At 37.7% G+C, this 22982-nt stretch overlaps 1 protein-coding gene and 1 non-coding gene across 8 annotated transcripts in view; both read right to left on the bottom strand.

Moving 5' to 3' along the window:
* Positions 1–22982, bottom strand: part of CEP295 (centrosomal protein 295) — a 43785-nt gene that overhangs the window by 7076 nt on the left and 13727 nt on the right. For all 7 annotated transcript variants that reach the window (XM_063329197.1, XM_063329230.1, XM_063329207.1 and 4 more), the window contains 15 exons: positions 22777–22960; positions 21782–21949; positions 20562–20786; positions 19244–19350; positions 17492–17704; positions 16570–16667; positions 15360–16443; positions 14233–14404; positions 13937–14089; positions 12184–12408; positions 6149–6255; positions 4487–4625; positions 2714–2947; positions 1284–1438; positions 862–1021 (listed from right to left, as the gene is read on the bottom strand). In XM_063329197.1, coding sequence (XP_063185267.1) covers positions 862–1021; positions 1284–1438; positions 2714–2947; positions 4487–4625; positions 6149–6255; positions 12184–12408; positions 13937–14089; positions 14233–14404; positions 15360–16443; positions 16570–16667; positions 17492–17704; positions 19244–19350; positions 20562–20786; positions 21782–21949; positions 22777–22960 — 3424 coding nt within the window. The remainder of the gene's footprint in view (positions 1–861; positions 1022–1283; positions 1439–2713; positions 2948–4486; positions 4626–6148; positions 6256–12183; positions 12409–13936; positions 14090–14232; positions 14405–15359; positions 16444–16569; positions 16668–17491; positions 17705–19243; positions 19351–20561; positions 20787–21781; positions 21950–22776; positions 22961–22982) is intronic.
* Positions 4875–4958, bottom strand: LOC134510500 (small nucleolar RNA U2-19). Its single transcript, XR_010069638.1, has one exon. It is a non-coding gene; the product is annotated as a small nucleolar RNA U2-19 (small nucleolar RNA).

Here is a 22982-nt window from a genome sequence, read left to right as displayed (position 1 = left end):
GGTAAATAAGAGCTTCAGAAATATTTAGATTCTTACTAGCTGCATTTGGAATTTCAGATTGGTCCTTTGCTTTAGAATACAGGAAATATCAAGTTAATTTACATTCAACTGCAAAAAAAATTAAAAAAAATAATACTTTTCCTGCAATAAGCTGCAGTTAATGCTGCTGTAGAATCATGAACTTTTAATCTATTAAATTAATCACTACATTGTAATTTAAAAGTTTATTCCTTCCTCTCTCTTCCCTCCCCCTTTATTTTGTAGATAGATAAAGCAATTCTATAATCAGAGCAAATATCACAGCTTGCAGTGCATAATGACTATTGGTGTGAATTAACAGTGGAAAATTTTTTGAAGGATACAATGTATAAAAGAAAAATGAGTAAAATCAGAGAGATTCTAACACATATACTTCAAAAAAAATAATCAATTTACGGAACTTCCTTAATTTCCTCAAACTTACGAAATGATGGATATGCAAGAACAAACATTTCTAAATGTACTTAAACTGACAGTTTCAGCCAGCGTTGATATTCCTTCACTGACACCATAATTACTGCACAAGCAATAAGTAACGTAATATCCATTACGTTATGTGACTATGCAGGTCTGCTTTTGTATTAAAGTCATAACTGCTGAGGAAACACACAACTTCACAAAATGTAATTACCATTAAAGGTGGTGGAGAAGACAGCGTGTGAGAGCGCAGCAGCAGAGTTAAGGCATTTCAAAGCAGAGCTGATAGAGCAGTGAAAAGTTCCTTCCCAGTTTCAGCACAGCAAACCCCCCCTTAAGGGCTGGTATTCACATCCCGGCAGTAGGTTGATTCTGAAAGCACTGATTGGACTGTGCTCTACGTACCCAGAGTAATATCTTCGTTAACAGACTCTTCCTCTGCTGTAACGCTGTTTGCCCCGTCTGTTTCAAGACTAGAAGGCAGACTGCTTCTTTGTATATTCAAACTGCAGTTTCCCACTTCTAGAAACGTAGACACGTCTTGACTTGTTGAAAATTCTGAAGTCTAGTGGCAGAGAAAAAACACCTTATTTAAGATTCATTTTCTCAGAAATATGAAAGATAAAAAGTTAAAGGTAGTATTTTATTTTTGGATCACATTTCTACTACAACTAGCAAAAATGCTTCTAAGTATATCAAGTTCTAAGTATACCAAAGATTATTATTGTGTTTCTGCTAAACAGAAGATAGTATAGAGATTACACATTTAAATCTTACAGAAATCTTAAGCCAAAGTACTTCCCTCCATCACAGTTTTTCTGTAGTACCTTGCTAAATTCTCTACTGTCTTGTGAAGTTCTGTACTGAGAACAGGATGATGAAGTATCAAAGTCAAGGCTTGGTTCCAAAGGCTGAAAGCGCTGGTGATTCAAGTTCGGAAAATGTCTTTCTCTTTCAGGAAAATCAGGTTCAGCTGCCAGAGCTGTAAGAAAAGAGGTTATTTTAAAAACAAACAAACATGCCCTCCCCCAAACACCCCGCTCAAAAAAAACAAACAATAGACAGGACATATCATCACACCTTGCTTCTATAGGCAGGAAATAAATTATATAGAATTCTGCAAGTATACGAATATTAGCTTGTTAAAAAGAAATCTCCACAGCATCTACTTCTTTCACTCTGATACAATGCAGGTACAAAAAGCAGCAAGAAAGTGCTACACTGATGCAATTTTTATTTTTTTTTAACGGAAGATGAAGTCCATAAGCTCTCTGCTCAGCCCTTGTGCGATTGCATCAGAAGCAGCGTGGGCTTCCCAGTACAAAATATGCAGTGACAGGAAATCCAACGAAGAGCCGCAAGGACGATTAAAGGAAGGATGAAGCACATGATGTTCAAAGAGAAACCAAAAAATGAGTTTGTTCAATCTTAAGACAAGGCCTGGGGTGTGGGAGAAGGGGTACAGAAATCTCTGCTGTCTACTACATCCTACGAGACAGCATAGAGAAGATGCAGTCCTCGGACTGCTCAGTGAGAGAAACATTAAAAAATGTTGCCCAAGGGAGTGTGGGACCTCTGACTTTGGAGATATTCAGAACCTGCCTGGACAAGGCCTTAAGCAACCTCATCTGAGCTGGCTCTGCTGTGAGCAGGAAGGAGAATACGGATCACACAACTAGAAGTCCTTCCTAGTCGAGATTCATCTCTTAATTCTATGATTCTAGGTTTTCAAACGTTCCAGGGGGAAGTGGTTCAAATTAAAATACTGGCATTATCTTCATTAGAGCTAATAAAGATACTCTTATTTTCATGAATTGTTACATTTTTCTAGAGAGCACAGAACTCCCACCAGTCTGTTATTCAGTGTTTCATCAACGACGTGACCCTATGTGAATAATGAAGTATTATATATTATTGTCTCTACCTTCCTGAAGGGAAAGTTGTGCACAAAGAAGCGATAAAATTGGCACAGATGAACAGCCTAGCCACATCAGCAGGAAGCTGTGTAAAATTAGACTGTGATCAGATACCTGATCGGACAATCTTTATTTTTTTTTTTGCACTACACTACGCTAAGTGGACGTATAGGTAAAGCAAAGCACGAACAATATCAAACCAGCAGTTCTTGCACGTACAGTCCTTATTGACTTTAAAATGTAAATTGAATATAAACAGACTAACACATAACATTGAGTAAACTCCTCCTCGTTCTGTATGACTAGAGTGCAGCACAAAAATGCCTTAAAATGGCAAATACCTTGGAAACATGTATTGTCCTCTGAGTAAGAGTTCCAGTCTCCAGTACGTTTCCTCAAGACCGGCTGTATCTGACTTCCTTTATAAAGGTACTTCTCTCCTTTGGGCAACTGAGTTCCAGATACTCCAGATAAATTCTCTTGCCTCTGCTTCAAGGTAAAAGGCAGCGAGGAGTTCCAAGGGCGAGCTGCTGTTTCTCTCAAAATTCGATCTTCCGTACTATCAGAAGACAATCCTGAAATGGGAAGCCAGATGTTCCCAGTTTTGCAAATAAACCACTTACATGAAGTCATCTGAAAAGTCACTGCTTAATATCCCGAAACACTCATAAAGAGCTCTGGGGTTTTGTTTCCTTAATTGTGTCCTGTCAACATTCCCACAAACTTTACAAATTTCCACAAGTTCAAGGTGATAATATCTAATTCGGCAGTAGTCAGTACAGCTTAGCACTTTTAGAGTATCTAGACTGAGGAGATACTGAAACAATAAAATCAGAAAAGAAGTAATAATAATTTTATGCTAGCTAGCATATTTTTACCTCCTATCGCATATAAATGTGTCAATCCTTTAACGTGATCATGTGTATAAAGTATGACATCATGCAGTAGTTTTATTCATGCTTTAATAGAAATTGCCTAACACCAACACAAGAAATCTGAGGGGCAAGGCAACCGAAATCGTGTTCCTAGTTCGCGCGCCAACCCCTCTTTGTCGATATGCTTACAGAAGAATTGCGCAAAGCTATCAGAAAAGGTGATTATTAATCACCGAGCGTACAGTGAAGACACAGCTAGACTTGAAAAATTTATTCATGCAGCTGAATAACCAAAACCTTTGGTATTTTCCTCCCACAACTAAAAAACAACAGAAAAGAAAAGCTACAAACGACCTTAGAATTTGCTTTAGCTTTCTTATGTCAATAAACCACAGATTTGTCACATGAGTTATGAAGTTTATTACTCAAAATAACACCAGTTTAGAACATTAGACTAAAAACCATAGTCTTCAAAAATTGATTCATAAACACGGAATAACTCACACACACCTATGTTGTTTATGACATCAAATGTGTCACATTAACACAATATTAAGCCTTAGAGCAAATAAATTCTAATAACTTTCAAACCCACTTCCCATGCTGACAAGTGATAATGTCAGTATACAGAGGAGCAAGTATATATATTATAAAGGAATTATTTTTATTTTTATGAAAAGCTAACAAAATCAAGAGGCAGACTGCAAGCAAAAAAGGGTATGAACACGTATTGCCCAGAAACCTATTAAAAGTCAATATGGCATTCAAATGACATTTTTACAAATAAGTTATTAAGAATTACTATGGTGACAAGCAGATTTTGGAACAATTCTCTTACCAGCAAGACAACAATCATAGCTCTGTAACAATCTATGATATATATTCATTAGAAAAAGCTTTCATGAGTGTATCATTTGGGGATCAGTTTTTTTAAAAAGAATTTGCCACTTGAAAACTGCTAGTGTTACAGTTGCTTAATAAAACTCAAAACATTCTCTGCCAAAAGCAGATGTGTTATAAGTTTAGATTATTATAAAAGTAAAAAAATTCATGAATACATAATGAAACATTCTAGCTACACTCAAGTCTGTAAGACCTAGTAATCGTTCTTAAGTGAAGTTCCACATTACCTTATTTCAGAAGAACTTCTGGCCAGTGAGTTAGACCCATTCCGCTATAAAATAAAGAGAATACACAATTTTCCTTTTAGAAGAACAACAACAAAACCGAGACACTCACCGTTGTCAACGGGGCTTACATCCAACGTTTCACTAGTCAAAAAGCTTCCAGTGGAAATTGTTGAAGATAAGTCGCAGGGTATTCCTCGCATGGAAGCCTCTGAACCTAAGTTTGTGGATACTACTTTAGAAAGTAGTTCCTAGGATGAAATAACACCTATTACCGTGTATTCGGATGGCCAGAACGCAAACTTTAAACCCACACTTTTTATTCTGAGCTCAGTTCAAGTGTAGAAGCCTTCACGTTTTGCACAGTCAGGCAGATAGAGATTCATCATTGCTCAGTACAAAACATTCACACCCCATGTCCCAGACACGTCACCCCCCAGCAGCCCCCTCCCCTCAACATACACACACGCGGGCGCACACACACACACAATTATAAAGCCTCTCAGAACTGCATACAAATCATGACACCTGGAAGATAAAATTATCTTCTGGTGGTCAGATTTGGCTATTTCTCATCACAGACCCACTTCAGTAGAATTGTGGATCTCAGAGGAACATACAGGCAATACATGAAAAACTCAGGAACTTTAGAAGTACTTGCAACACTGAGCCTTTTAGAGACAAGAAACTGACTTAAAAATGTAGTTCTATGAAATTAAACTAAAAATATACAAAATATACTAAAATATTATCTTCCTTAATTTTGAAGTAAACTCTACAGAGTCACGAAACAAAGAATGAGGGTTCTTGTACTTCCAAATTTTGAAGAATTAGATGTGAACATTTCTTCCCAAACTCCAAACTAAAATGCACACTAAGAAAAACTAAGAAACCCTTTCCCCACACTTTTCATTATATACTACCTTATATAGTTAACATATACGTAAATGTACATAACATGTACAAAAAATATACATAACATGTACGTTTAAAAGTGATATTATATATACGTTATACATAGCATTTTTTAAATACTGTTTTTATCTTCTGACAAAATTATGGGAACTTTGGAGAAAAGCAGGGAATATCACTAGCGTTGATTTTGGCAAGGCTTTTGACACTCACAACATTCTTCTATTCCAGTTTGGATGTCACAACCTGGATGGATGGACGACACGATGGGTAAAAAATCTGGCTGGATAATCAGGCTCAGAGGAGAGTGATTAAAAGGTTACACTCTACCTGGAGGTGGGGAACAAGTGAAGTGTGATGGGGCTCCTTCCTAGGACCTGTCCTCTTTAACACCTTTGGCAATCAGCCAGGGGAGGCAAAACCATTCTTTTATCAAGTCTGCAGATAACACGAAGTTGGGAGAAGGTGGGAGGACCATCGAATGCCCTAAACAGCAGGGCTGACATTTAGAAGGCCCTCGTGAGGCTGGCCCTACAGGAACGTTACAAAACTCATGAAGAACAAATGCAAGGTCCAGTACCTGGGAAGGAAGAGCCCCATGCTGGGCCCTGCCTGGGGAGCAGCCCTGTGGAAAAGGACCCAGGAGTCTTGGCAGAGAAGAGGGACAACAGAATCCTGCACTGTGTGAAGAGGAACGCAGCCAGCAGACCCCCCACAGCAATTACCTCTCTTTACTTGGTGCTTCTTATACTGCTGCATCTAGAATACTGCACCCAGTCTTAGTCCCCCAGTGTGAGACAGAAAGATTTCATCACAAAATAAAGAGTAAGTTATGTTATATGGTTATTTTGATATGACTAACCGTATTATCAAGTCTGAATAATGGTCCAGAACGTGTTGTAACTCTCTCTCCAACTTCAGCAGCAAGAACCGGTGAATCTTGCGCCACTCGAGAATCCTGGGACTGGGCTGAACACAAATGTAATAAAAGCTATGAGGAATAGAAAGCAACTTTTGAGTTCATAGTTAGCAATATTTTTTTGAACACCAGATGGCAGTAATACTCTGCTGCTGCCGTCCTCACTGTTAGAGCACTATTTTTGCCCATCCTTACCACTTTCTCCTCACCTACAACATACTTTCTGCTCCACTGTATCACCAATTTAATTGGCAACCAGTGGTTCTCCTTGATCAGCCTTCCTAAAATTTGTAACCAGCATGACTGCTCTCTGCAGAGCGTGCAAGAAGAGCTATAAATTCACACTTTGGCTTTGCAGAATGAAACATGGCTTTGCTAATGTTACTACAACCATTTAATTGGGGGGGGGGGGGAAATCTTTTGCCCTCTACAATGATTACAAAGAAAAGCAGACATTCTAAGTCGATCAGAGAAATCAGATACTGAATTACCTCACTATAGCATGACTACTACCACAGAACCAAACCACTTTTGCCATAATGCTCTTACACATAAAAATATGTAAGATCAGTAGCCGTATAAAAGTACCACCACAGCAGCACCAGAAAAATGCAATTTCTGTATTCAGTGCTGACAAGGACTTTGACAGTTCTTCTAAGATTGTAAATCAATTGCCAAAAAACAACTCTAAAATATGTATTCTTATTTCCAGTAATAATTTTCAATAAGAACTGCTAAATATCAAACTGAAATCAAACAGCCGAAATTAGGCAGGTATGTTTTCTCCCAATTCTACAAGGGCTGCTAGTGACAGAGACGTTTCAACTCCCCAGCATTTGTAAGGTTCTATATTTAGGCAGATGTTGTAACATTTTGTGAATCCGAACACTAGTTCAGACCTTGTAGAAAATTAAACCCGAGTTTCTTACTGGAAGGTGGAGTCCAGTTGTTCCATTTTTCCAACTACATAAAAAAGGGGGGAGAGGTTTCCTCTGTGATGCAACACCAGTGAAGTATCTATAGGATGTGATACTTATACATCTTAATCAACATGAAATATTTTGAAAGTTAATTCAGGTAGGAGGGGAAAAATAAAAATTAAAATCTAGGTTTCCTGTCTCCTTGGTTGGATGTGTCAGTAGTGTGACTGAGTCTAGATACGCTGCAGAAATCTGTTCCTCTTCTTTGGAGCAGAACACAGGAGACAGGATCCTGAAAATGAGCAAGGCCTTGAAGAAAATTCCTTGAATCAGCATGAAAACTGCAATCATATCATCTCTTGGTATTTAAGTATCTCAACAGGAGCAAAAACGCACAGCACAAAAGACTTCTAAACTCAAAAAGTAGTAACAAGCAGCAGTGGCTACAAATGGCTGCAAGATTCAGAAACTGGAAATAGACTATTTATTTAAAAGTTTGATAAAAAAACTAAATGCTGAAACAAGCTACCAAAGAATTCTCCGTTTCCCGACACCTCTACATCAAGATTAGGTATTTTTCTGAAAGAAGTGATTGTATTTTCTAAAGGATATGAGAGTGACAGGTAGTAATTTAGGATACATATGAGATGAGATTCACACATTTAATACTCCCTTGTATATAAATCCTATGGAGAGCTACGCTACAAATGTTTCATTAATATACTGTAATAACCTGCACTGTTCTTGTACTATTAATAGAAGGGATGAACAGTAGCAATTTCATGCTATAACACAAATTATTTAATTAAAAATACAACATGCTCATATCTCATGACTTTGTTATATTAATATCCTTTAAAAAACTGTATTTGTTGACTCATAAAGGAGGGGGTTTTATTCTTCTCTCCTCCCTCCAAAATAATAGCGCCAGGTGTTTGTTCCTCACAGCCTCCTGACATCGACATGGGACTTCTGTATTTTAACCTCCTGGCCACCACACCGTGACAAAGAATTTGTATTTAAAAATTGAGGGGTGTGGAGAATAAAAAGCCATTCTGGATATCACAGTCTCAACAGAAATTTCAGTAAAATAGCAGCAATTACTGTAGAGTGTAATTTGAAAGATAAAAGACTGAATGACAAACCACTCAATGAAGGCAATATAAACCCAGGGATTAGTCCAAACGCAACCACGTAAACAAACAAAAGAAGGCGTACTCTACACTAGTTTGCTAAATTGGTGATGGATAAGACTATCTGTCACAATAATGAATTATGAACAAATATTTGGGATTACTAAAAAGAAATTGAAATCTTAGCTTAGCTTGGATCACACAAAACCCAGTCATGCTTGGAATAATATCTCTGTAAAGGGGAGCAATGCATGAAGATAATAATCACATCCGGGACACTGCTCAAGGGGGCTGTTGAAGATGAATAAAGAGAGAAAAGCCTGTTGATATGTAATGAAGGAGAACTGTGAAAGAGATGTATGTATCAAATCTAGTCACTATTTTCAGGCTGACTTTTCAGGGAAATTAGATTTATGCCATCAAACTGCCTGTCTCATCCGTAGGGTTACTCTGCAATTCCATATTAACAATTTGCATTCTATTACCCCATTTTAACCAAATTGGGATTGAGAAGAAGAAATATTGAGTGTCCAAAGTTCCTAACTCACCTTGCCATACATCAGTGGCGTGGCAAGAGGGAGCAACCCGCATCTGAGCCTCACTGATTGAGAGAGGTGATTCTGCTCCCCTACTCTGCTCTCATGAGACCCCACCTGGAGTACTGTGTCCAGATCTGGAGCCCTCAGCACAAGAAGGACATGGACCTGTTGGAGCAGGTCCAGAGGAGGGCCATGAAGACAATCAGAGGACTGGAGGACCTCTCCTATGAGCACAGGCTGAGAGAGTTGGGGTTGTTCAATCTGGAGAAGAGAAGGCTCCAGGGAGACCTTATAGTGGCCTTCCAGTACTTAAAGGGGGCCTACAGGAAAGCTGGAGAGGGACTGTTAACAAGGGCATGTTGCGATAGGATGAGGGCAATGGTTTTAAACTAGAGCAGGGTAGGTATAGATTAGACATTAGGAAGAAGTTCTTTACACTGAGGGTGGTGAGACACCAGAACAGGTTGCCCAGAGAAGCTGTGGATGCCCCATCCCTGGAGACATTCAAGGCCAGGCTGGATGAGGCTCTGAGCAACCTGATCTAGTTGAAAATGTCCCTGCCCATGGCAGGGGGTTGGACTAGATGACCTTTAAAGGCCCTTCCAACCCAACACATTCTATGGTTCTATGATCACCTGAACAGCTACCTGTGCTCTCTGGCTGACAAGCAGCTGATCAGGTTGTGCAGCCCTTGTAACCACTCCATACCGAGTACAGGGATTCATCCTCCACTAACCAGCAGCAGTTCTTAAGACCCATTTTAGGTTCAGACATATCTGCTTCTAAATTTTAGAGGGTTAAAGCTGTTTTTCTTGTAATAATTGGAAGAAATACAAGTCACTATAGAAATTAAAAAAAATAAATTGCTTGCTACCTAAGGACAAGTCTCACACAAAGTGAGACTCACCTTTGTTGATAAAGTATCCAAGCAGATCTACCAAATTTCTATTTTCAAAAACCTGTATAACTTCTACATTATCTTTAATGGTTTATTTTGAAAGAGCATGTGATCAGTGATTAATAGGATTTGTGCACACCTAGTGGTTCTGTAATCACGAAAGCAGTACAACTCCTAGGTTCCAAAGCTTCACGTTATTTAATTGAAGGCAAAAACCATCAAGAACATAACTTCAAAGAATAAGGTCAAAGATCACATACACAAAGCACTCATTTGCTCTCACCTTGAGAGATATAATTAAGTCTTGAAAACACAGGAAAATTGCAAACACGTTCTGGTTAGAATCAAGTAACAAAAAATATTAACCCCTCTCCCCCCCCCGCAAATTAGAAAATAACCAAAGCTACTCTCATAAGTAACAACTTAAAATCCACCTGAAGTTTCCCCTTCAAAAACTTCCCATTTAACATGGACTGTAGATTTTCTTGCTGAAGATACTACACTGCTTACCAAAAGCACCACAGAGTGCTTCACAGCCTTCAAATTACAAAGATACCGTTGACAGTTTTGGTTGTTGAATTGCTCAAGAGGATAATCCTCTTAAATACATAATCACAGAAAGCTTTGCTTTAAAAAAAAAAAAATATATATATATATATATAGATGTTCACATGAAGTTTCCTCATCTTCTTACCTAAACCATTGCACTGTTCATATATAATACTGGCTGATGTAAAAAGACACTACACGAAGATAATTCATATTAATTTGGTAACAGCTGATTTAGCAATGCTTCTACAACTTACTCAGAAAAATACAAGCCTTTTCTTCAACTGTTTTTTAAAAAGACAAAAAGATTTAAGTTCAAATATAGGTATATTTCAAAAAGAGTATTCTGAGAATTAAAGAAAGCAGTTGAAAGGAAATGAGCTTATAGGTTCTTATTCATAAACAGCTTCAATCCCTAGTAAATCCTGATTGAATCGAAAAGGATGTCTCAACATAAACTAAATTAAAAGTTATCTTAAGATTTGGGGCAGCAGTGACATTTCCAGCAAAAACAGGAGGTAAGCACTACATATACGTACCTCTTTACAAGTAATACAGCTAAGGTAGCAAAGTTGCTGAAAACTTTTGCAACTCTAGTAATGTATTTATTTTAAATAGATAGTGAAAACAATACTGGACAACGAGATGCTTTCATCTTGTAATAAGCTTCAAGTTGCTTTAGTCAATGTTTTGCAAACTTTGGGTAACAGTTCCCAGCAAGTCAGGCATAGCATTTCTCGATTATAGCAGTGATGAACTGCATTTCAATCTGCAGGAAATTTGAAAACAGGCAAGTGCAATGCAACTGAAAGTACTGGAACCTTTGAGTCAAAATTATTCCAAGGCCGGAGAGACAAGCTAAATTTGTACAGGAAGGGAAAAAACAGCAGGAATTGAAAACCTTGACATCCGCTTGTTAGTCCAATCTCTTGAAAAACTGCTTAGTAACCCACTTCCTTTGTTTACCTGAGCCTAGTCACCTTTGTCCTTCTAGAAAGCCAGTCAAGCTACTCAAAACACACTTAGTAGGTTTCAATAACCCTGTAACAAAACTATTTTGAACATTCACAAAACACTTTATAACAGAAACAACTTTTTTGTGATAACCAAACCAACTTGGTTTAATTTATGGCATCGGACTAACTTTGTCACACACAGCCACACTCTATCCTGAAAAGTGTGATCTCTAATAAAAGCTCTTCACAGATGAACAGAAAAGATCAGAATTAAAGTAATCCTTACATTATTGTACTACTTTTATTTCTGTTACAGCTGATTTTTTAAAAGTTGTTTCTTTGAGCTAAGGATAACACTCAGCTTTCTATTTTTTTGTCTCAATGGTATTTTTAAACAATTTTTTATATACACCGATCTTTCAGTGGACATCTACATTAGCATGTTAATGCTCCAGAGTTCTTTTTAAGCATTAATTTCCCCTGTGCCAATACTAGGAATCACTGGGTACTGTCTCAGGCACACCACCGGTCTGCTCACAACAGGTTTCTGCCTGGTGAAGCTGTGAAGGAAGACACCTCCCTCAGGAGGAAGAAATACACGTGGCTTTCTGCAGCAGTTTGCTCCCTATGCATGCATGGTATTGAGCTGGTAAGGGCTGGAAAATCAGGTAATACAGAAGTTGTTTCTTTACAGGCCATTCTACAAGGTACAGATACAAAGAACATGCCTTGGATGAGAAACTGTTGACTAGCAATGAAGTTTACTGCAGTGTGGACTTCCGTTATTAGAATGGTAATAAACTCAGCCATTCTGAGACACGTGGTTATGGAAACACCCTTTTTTACACTTAAAATTAAAAAGTATTTAAATAGCACTGCATGTCCTTTAACAGGTCAGGTCATATGCTGCAAATAAATCGCAGTAAAATTAGCAGTGCTGAATAGTATTCACGTGATTCCTAGAAAGAAGATTATTTCCTCACCTGAATCGTACGAATTTTCAGCAGCCATCATCAGCACCTCTTGTAACAATCGACTTGACTGTTTACTTTGCCTTGGACTTCCATTAGAGATTTGTTCCCTGTAGCTTGTTACGCTCAGAGGTAACCTGCCGCCTTCATGAAAAGCATGACTGTAACGTTTCCTGTACGCAAACTTCCCCATGGTTGAAGTGGGAGAAGATTTTCCACCAACAGAATCGGCTTTATCTGAATTGAAAACATTAAGATGCACATTCTATTCTACAGAAATAACCCGCTGAATTCATACAGTGCTCCATTCTAATACAGTTAGCCATATCAGGTCAGTAAAAACCTTTGTATTACACAGTTTATGGATTATACAGGTTAAAAGATTATATACGTCACAGACTTCTCAAAAAATAATTCCTAACTCAACTGAAGTATTTCTTCCAAAAAAATTCAAACGAATTGGTGGATTTGCTAAGTTGAAAATAAACCTTTCAGTAATTTTTTCCAAATCCAGAGGCAACATAACTTCTCTGCTCTGGCTTAAAGATTTTTTTTTTTCTCCCCAACCCCTCCCCCCCCCCAGCCCTTTTTGGACACTCAATCCAATAAAAACCTCAAGTTTAACTTTTTATTACCTACCGTGACCAACGGTTAGATAACATAGGAATAAATCACCTGTGGCTTATAATGGGATTACACAGCAAATGAGTATTTCCTACTCTAGAATTCCACTGGATAATATTTCAGAAAAATTTTTTGATTTTTCATCATTTTTAAAATTAAGATGCATAACACTAGTCAAGTGCTGCTGAGAATATAAATATATTCTTCAATGAAAACTTTCACCAACAAAACTTGTTGTCTAATCAAGATACCAAATTAGCCCAACAAGAATTATTCTGCATAAACTGATGCTGACTAGCATTAATTACTTTTCTTTAATTAAAAAATATCCCATACCAGCTGTTTCATTATTTTGCTCAAGATGAATGCCAGCTTTACAGGCCTACTCAGATTGTTCTGCTTAGCCCTTTTAAAAACACTGACACAGTATTAAAACTTTTGTAAAATATGCGTTAAATTCTAGCTATGAAGAGACTTTAAAATAGTAAATTTAAATGTTTACATTCAGAAAACACCAGTCTGTTGTATCTGTTACTTAATATTCCTTACAGAGAATTACAAAGCATTGCATGCAGACTGGAACAAACAGAAAATACTTGCATTGTGTAGTTGCTCTCTGAGATTTTTTTTTTTTTTTTTTTAAAAACAAAGAGTGTTTTGTATTTGGAAAAAAAAATTAAAAGATGGTCTACAAATTTCTGTACAAACTTGATACTAACTCCTTACTTATAAGATCTCACACTCACTTTCTTGGTATGCTCAAAAGCTAAACCTTTAACCACCTACCATCATCTCTGCTAGTTCTCTTTACAATTATTGTACAATTGTCTATTAACACCGTACCTGCCCAACAGAAAAAGCAACAGGGAACTTAAGTCATAGAATTATGGTGAATTTTCTTTTGTTGGCAAATTTTTGTTTCGATTACATTTTTCTAGACAGACACTGACAGAGTAAGTTTTTCTCAACTATAACTCACTTCAGTAATATATAAATTATACCTTAAAATAAGGCCACAGCTCTTATTTCATGATCAATCATCTGAAAGACTCTTCAGAAAAGATTAATTTCTCCAATCTGTATTTCTTAGGAACAGCAGCATTTATTATATATTTTATATCCATATATATATATATATTACCTGCACAAGAAACGTTGCAACTCTTCGGTGTGTCTACCTCTGGTATAACGCTAAGTTCATGTTGTTCCAAATCAAGCCCTAACTTGACTTTTGTCACAGGTGGTTTGGAAGATCTCCGTTTCTGTTCTCTACATAGAACTTGCTCAGACTGTTCTGCAAAATGAAGTTTTGTCGTTTAAATTCCTCTAGCATGTTGCAATAATATATATATGAAATTAACTTGGGGAGATGGAACAGAACTCCATCTCAGCTACAAAATGAAAAAAATTGTAATGAGAAGTACTATACAGCCTTACCAGTTTGCTCAGCTGGACCGATGCACTGTGAAATCATTTCACTTCCATGAAATTTACTCCTGCCAGAATTCTCTTGCTGGTACTTTTCTGAGTCTTGGAAAAACTCAGTTCTATTAATCCAGTCAGGCTTTTGTGCCTCTGTCATTTCTTCATTTGTGCGGAAATGTCTCACCTTAGTGGAGGGGGGAGTGGGGGGGAGCAACTGTATATAACATTATATTTATACTCATTTATCAAACCAGCATTTTCTTGTGTGTGTATTCCGTGCAGAACAATATTCAGCACTTTGAGAAAATACTGGACAGACTTGCTTAGCTTACAAAAACGTTTGGACATACAGATACTTTATTTAGCTCTACAAGCCTAATGTGCTAAAACATAATTATTTACATTATTAGGGGCCTTTGTTAGATTAGATCAGAATACTCAGCATTTTTAACAGGAACAGCTCCTGAAAACAACTCCTTAGTTTTTCAGCTCCTCAACTTAGGAATTTTAGCTGTTTGGAGACTGCAAAAGCAAGAGAGAGGGACTCTAGGCAGAAATAATTTTTCTAAGATGGCTTCTGTTTATTTAAAAAAAAAAAAAAAAAGGGCAAAAGGAACTTCTTTAGAAACTCAAAAATAAACTTGGATTTTTCTTCTGTTACACACAAACAAGCAAAATTCCAACTCAAGAGTGCAGCTGTCAAGCCAACTTCCTAACGTGTACACATAAAAAGACAAACTTTAAAAAAAAATAGTCTATTCAAAATGCTTATGATATCTTTTGAGGTACTGCTTAAATTTTTTTTTAACACAAGAGCTGTTTTACATACAGCTGCATTTCTAGAGCTGAAGAAAGCTGGAGATATTTCAGACAACATAACTATTTCAATCAGCATTATGCTCAGAGACCAAGCACAGAAGTTCATACTATCTCTGTTAGACTGAACCAAACTGCGCTCTTGGGGCTTACAGAAAAGAACTACTGATTACAAATCACAAGTCCTAATTAAAATTTTCATTACGGTAAATCACCTAAAACTATCAACACTCCATGGGATACTTTGCTAATTGGTAGGATTCACTCTTAAGTTTTGATCACCTACTAGATGACTCACCATGCAAAGCATTTATAAAGCTTACCTGCTTGTTCAGAAATTCTTTCAAAGCCTCATGCTGTCTCTGCATCTGTTCTTTCAGTCTATCTTGCTTCTGTAGAAGTAGTTGTTCTTGTATTTTCTGTCTAGAAAGAAGAGCTTCTCTTTGTGCATCTAGCTGCTCTTGCAATTCTTTCAAATACTTCTGCTGAGCTTGGATGCTTTCTGATGAGGCCAACACTCTGTCCCTTAAATCCAGTATACCAGAATAATTTAATAAAGATGCACTTCCTGTTTTTGATATTGAGGATTCCTCAACACCCCGGGCTTTAGGTTCTTCATGAGATAAAGTCACAGGTTCAGAACGACTGAGGGGTCGTTCAAGGCTTGTTTTGACGGTGCTCTCTGCAGATCCATGCCGATACGCCAAAGAATCAACTGAGGCTGCCTCAACTATATGAGATCCCTTTGTTGCTGGCGTAAGGGGTGTCTTATGTGGAGGCTCTTCTCCAGCTTCTGTCTCTGTTTGATGGTTAGACATCTTCTGAGATGACTCTTGAAAGTGCACTGCTTTTGAAGGCTCAGAGGAATCTTCTGCAGGCAAAACAAACCTAACATGTTGTACACGTGCTTCCGGTTGCGTTCTTACTGTAGTGACATCTTTCATGACTAACCCTGATGTTAACGGGAACTGAGATGGTTCTCTGACATGATTACTGGAGGTTTCCAACATTCCCACTTGTTCCTGTGAAGGACAATCACATGGCAAGCAAAACTCTCCATGCTTCAATTTCGATGCTTCTAAAAACTGTGTATGTCTGCCGGGACAAACGTTATGCATTTGTTCTTCATGTTTCTGTGAAGATGGTTTTCCCAACATACACAATGTTCCTGAAAACACAGGTACTGACTGTGCATGCTCTTGCACATGAACTCGTTCAGGTGACTGGTATTGTGTTGGTTGCACTCCTTGCCTCTGTAGAAGTGGTTCTGAGACAGGCTTTAAATTAATTGATTTTGCTTCCACAGAGCTTGGCGGTGTTGCAGAAGTAGACAAGTATCTTTGTTTCAATTTATTCTGATACTCCTGTAGATGCTTTTTAGCTTCTTCTGCAGTCTGTTTGTGCAGCCTGAACAGAACGAAAACATGAATCTTTCCAGAGTGGTCCAAAGATAAACATCAATTTCAATAATCAAAGCAACACAAATTATTTTGAAACAAGCAACTCAGACTTCCATTTCATAAAGAAATGTACCTGTTTTGCTGTAGAAGGCACTGTTGATAATTATGAATCATCTGTAAATGGCCGTCTTCTCTAGGACTCCTGGTTTCTGACACAGTAGTATTTCCAGTCTAAGCAAAATAAAATAATTTTAAGTGCATATATACAAATAACTCACAGAAAACTATTAAAGCAACAACATTAAGCTGTATGTTCTTTCTCCTAAGTTTACAGGAGCCACTCTGTACTACCAGTTGAAGTCTGTGAGATTTCAGCCTGAGGCAATGAAGCTAAAGCCGTTTCTGGAACAGATGGCCTACAGCTACAGTCTCCCTTGGCAAGTGGAGCACGCACCCTCAGAGTCAATGGTGCTTACAGCAGCTTAGCTCTAAGAGGTAAATGTACCCAGCAGAAAACTCAGGGAGCAATGATCCGAGCGTGCTGCATTTTCAAGGCAATCAGATTCTCAGAAGAGTACAGGTTGTGCAAATGGTTCAAGATTTTAAAAAAAGATTACTTTCCTTCAACACTCTCAGTAAATTCCTCTCCTTTAAGTAGCTGCTTGAGATTTAGACGGACAGAAACACAGAGGTGGCATTTTATGTCTTCCCCCTGCCTTTTTTTTTTTTCCTTTTCTTCTTGAAAAAGGGTATGTGTACATCCATAATTGTTGCATGACTCTAATCGGATTTCACTAACAGGTATTTTAAACAGACATGCTGTCTCTGGGACTATGCAAAGACAATCCAATATTTCTAGTCCAGTGATACATGTGAAATACAAGGTTCTGTATCGGACAAAAGGAAGCTTTTGTATGTATGAACATCCGATTCATAGCCTAAGAAATAAAAATTGATTGTCTTGATTGATATAATTTAAAATTGGCAAACGGTGCTCTTGATTTTTATAATAGGGATAATTAAAAAACTACACACAATTTTCTACAGTTCTTCACCTCACGTTCCACTTTGTTCTCTTGATCTGCAGAGGGAACACTGTGGCTTTGTACCAGCTGACCTTGCTCTTCCTCCTCTTTTTTTTTCTTAGCCTCCTCCAAACAGGTTTGCATTTGGATCTTCAGAAAATCAGCCTCCAAGCGTGCTCTCTCTTCTTCAAGTTGTTTAAGCAAGGCCAGCTGTTCCTTTTTCTGTTGCTCTATTTGCTCATGCTATCGAGAAGAAAAATGAGGTTGAATCTCCAGAACTGACTGATAAGGAAATCAAAGACCCCTCACTGTGGGTGTGGGAACAACCCACTTTGTTCCAACTTACAGCAGAAATTTTATTGCTTGTGACAGGCATTTCCAAATTGTAAGAGGCCTTTAAAAATAGTTCCAAAGTTTACAAGAATAATTTTGGTTTACTAGCTAGATCTTTCTAAAAGTCCCTGAATCCATTTACTACTGCACTATTATCTATTCTCCAATTAATAGAACAGACAAAATCAGAATCTAACCACTCAAGATACATTATCGTTTTCCAGTGACTGCAAAAGAAGTCCTTTTCTTAAATTGAATTCATAAACCTACTTTGCATTTTATAGAGCTTTTCATTGAGAGTTCAACACATTTAAATGTTAATACAAGCCTTACAAAACTTTTCAAATAGCTAATGTATAACCACTTTAAGAGCACTCCATAAATCTCTGAAGTGGTTTGTTTATTTTTATTCTCTTTCCATGTACCTATCAGCTAGAAATCACTTAGATCCGTGTGTAGCAACAGCATATGTATTTTAGAATGGAAGCAAAGAAAAATTTCAAAGTACTGGAAAAGATGAAGTCGACAATAGCCTTTAATGAGACAGTATCTGAAAGGGGATGCGGAAGAGCAACCCGAGAAAAAGCTAGACCTGAGAACAGTTAACGTGGATATGGCAATATGTACACCTGGGCAGGTGCAAAGTGGGAGAAAATGAATATTAAAGAAAGTAACCACACTTTCAAATATGTTCTGCTGCTTCCCCCACACCAAAACAATACTATTTTGCCAAATTTTTGTTTCCTGAATTTCTGAACTTCAACTCCACAATTTAAGGCTGCACTAAGACAACAATTTCAGCTTTCTTTTTTTTTAAATTGATAAACCACCAGATAATAGTTGGTAGGTCTCTAAAGATATAATACAAAATGAAAATATAATGTAGCATATACACAGTACATATAATGAAATAATATACAAGATTATTATTGTCTAAATATAATAAACGTAGCATTCCCATAGACAAAGACTTTCTGCATTTGTTTCACTCTTAATTTAAAAAACAACAAACAAACCCGCTCAAGGTTTGTAAATTTTCCCTGTCACTCTCAACACAATCCCACAGACCCTCCTATGTTATTACACATAGTTGTGTATTGTTGACTACATCCTCCCTAAAGCAAAGGTATTCATCTACAACTGGGATTCTCATGTAATCATAGGGTGGCATCCCTTGCCTATAGCACCTGACAGATTTTAAGAAACAGGTTTTCCACTCTATTCTACATTCCAGCTAAAGTTCAGTCATTTTTTAAAAATTAATACACAGAAGCCAAGTATAGAAAATTTACAGTAAAAGTAAATTTAAGTGTTACAAGCATCTTAAAAGGGTCTATGTTGCTGTATAACCTGAAGCATTTTAAAGTCTTCTGCAAATTACCTTTTTTTTTTTTTTTTTTTTTTTTTTTTTACACCGTAACTGTTAGGAATAAGTACATACACACTTACCCACTTTCGTCTCTCCTCTTCCATTCTAATTTTAGCTGCTTGTTCTTGAGGATGGATTAGAACTGAATTTTCAGCTACAACTTTATTTTCCAACATTTTCACAGAGTCTAAAAAACACATGTCATTTAACTGTAATTGCAGTCAGAAAGGCCCTTGGATCTTCTTTACATCTTGCTTTACAGTTTCCCAACCTCTCTAAACAAAATGCATAAGCTGCTCTGGAAAAGATTACCATCTCCATGCCACTACTCTGCCTGTCTCCATAAGCTGGAAAATCCTTTTTTTTGTATTATCTATATGTATTATTATCTAGTGGGAGGTGTCCCTGCCTGCGGCAGGGGGGCTGGAACTAGATGATCTTTAAGGTCCCTTCCAATTCAACCAATTCTATGATTCTATGGTTATTTAAGCCTTTAATGGCCCTTTATCATGTGTCGCTCTTGAATACACAGTAAGTGCCCAGCTCCAGTGGGACTGAAGATCGCTTCTACCAAGATTACTTGGTAGCCTAATAGCAAGATCATCCTGAGGAATCAAGAGCCACACATTAACCTCCCAGAATAAAAAGGGTCTAAAACTGGCACTCGCTGGGCAAATGATCTAACATTTGGCTATTGCGCAAAAAGTAAGTCTTCATCCTGTACTATCAGCTTCAAATAGCAGCAAGTTTTCCCCAGAGGCATGTTTTCACTCATGCTGCAGTCTCCAATCCCCAGGCATTATGCTGGTGTATCCATGTACACGATTGAACTAAATCACTTAATCTTGTTTAAAAAAACTAGCACCCTATGAAAGAAAAAAAGAAAAAAAACGAACTGCCACAACTTGATCACTTTAATACTTCAGAAATCCCACTCAGCGTACAAGTTCACCACCTTCAGCACTAGCATAACCAAAAGAGCATGAAGGATAGAAATCAGAAGTAACGCCAAAATTATTTGGCTACCAAACAAAACGGAACGTCTAATTGCTATAAGTTCCAGTTTTACACAGAGGCTTTTCAGAATTGTGCCTAGAAGCAGAAAAAAAAAACCAACCCCGAACCATGATTTCAGACACGTCAGCTCATGCTTTTCTTGTGCATTTCTAGCTGCGAATCTCCGAAGCATCTGGCTTTTCCAGGTATAGAATTTCAATGCTCAATTTTGCACTGAGAATTCTACTCCTGGAGGCTAACACCTCTTAAGGCATGGCAACACCAAGTGTGACAACAATTTGGGCGAGATTTAAAAGATACAAAGGTATTTTGGACCTCTTTCCTCCACAAGATCTTAATGCGGCAAGTTGGACGTAACAGCAAACGGTATGTATTACGTACCTTTGGCTTCACATAATGCATTTTGCTGTTGCTCACAGTTAAGTTCTAAATCACATAATGGTCTCTCTTCACTAGCTATTGTGCCCGATTCAATAGTCTCAATTTCACTTTGAATCTCTTTCTCACTTCTTGATGTCCACTCCTCTTTTTGGCTTCTAATCTTGTTCAGCAACTTCTTTAAGGCAAGTTTTGACTGAGGTTGGTGAGTTTTGGCTTCTTCAAGATCTACAAAGAACATATACTGTTAAGAGTTTTGGGTAATGAACATCTTCACATCAAAAAACCAAAAAAATCCTTCTTTTTCGTTGATTTTTTGGGGTTTTTTAGTTTGTTTTTTTTTTTTTTTTTTTTTTTTTTTAACTGCTCACACAATTGGACAGATATCTCAGCTGTATTACCAAGTTTTAAAAGCTTAACAATATTTTCTCTTACCTGCAAGAGAGAAGCAGTAATTTGCTACAAAAGGAGGGCTAAGCTAGTTGTAGTGTTTCACAGTCAGACTACTCCTAGACTGTACTGTTGCAAAAATAAGCAGTATTCTCCCCCTGCCTGCCTGCTTTTTATTAGCACTGGCAACATAATGCACCACAGACCAAAAACCAGATTGTGCCAGCAAAGGGATGCAGCAGAAATGCTTGGCTAAGCAGCAAAGTTCACTAATACACTTCTTGTTCACATCACATTATCCTGTACGTGCCACAAGGAGAGAGTACACACACACACACGCAACTGTTGCAGCCTACTCACAATATGGAGCAACTCAATCACAAACCTGAACATAAAGGACATACAATAAGTAGACTTTCATACCAAGTCAAGCTTTAACTTTCAAATACTTCAAAACACAAAATGAAAAATATTTAAGTTCACATGCTGGCATCATCCAATAATTCATACTAATTATATAAGAATAATTATGGCTACTAACAGTCTAGTTCTTACAACAATTGAAAATTATTCTCAGCATACTAAGGAACTGAAGTATATTAGACAAAGAAGCCACATTTGCCTTCTTAAATTCATAATCATTAGACTATTATCAAGTGGTTTATGATGTTTATCATGGATGATAATTAAATACTTCACAGGCATTAAGGAATTTTAGTACTTCAGATATTTTAGTTAATACTAAAGTTAATTTATTTGATATATTAAACTAAATCTCTTTTCTACTATAAAACAAAAAAGTTTAAGATAAATGTAAGCTTTAAAAGCTTTACTTTCTGATTCATTGGGGACCTCCTCTTCCGTCATCTGTCCCGATTCTTGTTGAGTGTCACAAGCAGATTCTTGCTCCAAAGAAACATCAAGATCATTATCTTGAGATCTCTCAGGAGGGGCTGGCAAAGGTTGTGGCTCAAACTGCAAAATCAGGTCTTCTTTCATTTCTAATTAAAATAACACAACCACATAAAATGACCAATTGGAATGAAAAGCAAACAACATTACAAGACTACACTCATCATACAAATCCCTAAGAAGTTCAAGTATCAATAGCTTGTTTCACAGCAGATTTAATCCAACTATTTTGTCTTCCAAAATAGAAGATTCAAAATCGTTTAGATTACTAGCCATCTATTAATTCAGAAATTCTACAGGGTTTCCCACTAGAATATGCTATGTGTCATGGCTTGGGACACTGAGTAGATGGGGTATTTAAGGTCAGTGATCACCGGGATCCATAGCATGTGCATGTCTGTGCACATGTTCACAAACCCAGCTGGATTTGTAGCAACAATTGGAGTAGACCCTGGGGGTTCACATGCCCAGGAGCCAGCAACTGGGGACAGCTGCTAGGTAGAACGACTGTCTAAAGCCACTTACGGAGTGACCCACAGCACGTATTTGAGCATAGCATTGCATATGTGGACATGCAAGGTAACTGGAAGGCTACAGGGTCCAGGATGAATTACTGGGTAGACTGGGTGTCTAAGACCAACTGCTGGAGGGACCCATGCTGCATATACAGACACATATCCCACTAACAGGCCTTCATCCTGAGCAGTGAACACGGTGAGGCCATTTGTGCTGTTTGTGTTTAACGAGCGCTGTGTTTTCTGCATTGGCCTGTGTGGCCAGCTGTGTGTGTGCTGGAAGTCAGTTCCTGTGTGTGCCTACTGCAAATACACACACAGACTTGCCACCAGCTGGACCTGGAAACAGGCAGCCTCTCTACTGAGCTACCAGATTCAAAAACCTCCAACGAATTACTTACTCCTGTCTTCACTGTACATATCTTCAAATGCAAACTCCAGTTCTCTCTGCCATTCTTCTTTTATTTCCATGCGTTTGTATGCAGGCACAAAAATTTGAGGTGGCATCTGCGCTACAATCTGTCTTCTGCGCATCCGATCCATATTCTGCATTTGCTCAAGTTCTTTCAGTAGCCTTTCCCTATCCTTCAAGTATAAAGAAGGGATA

This window comes from Chroicocephalus ridibundus, chromosome 1 (assembly GCF_963924245.1).
Source record: "Chroicocephalus ridibundus chromosome 1, bChrRid1.1, whole genome shotgun sequence".
Classification (NCBI taxonomy): domain Eukaryota; kingdom Metazoa; phylum Chordata; class Aves; order Charadriiformes; family Laridae; genus Chroicocephalus; species Chroicocephalus ridibundus.
Note: the sequence above shows the minus strand (reverse complement) of the source record. Positions and strands in the feature narration are given on the sequence as shown.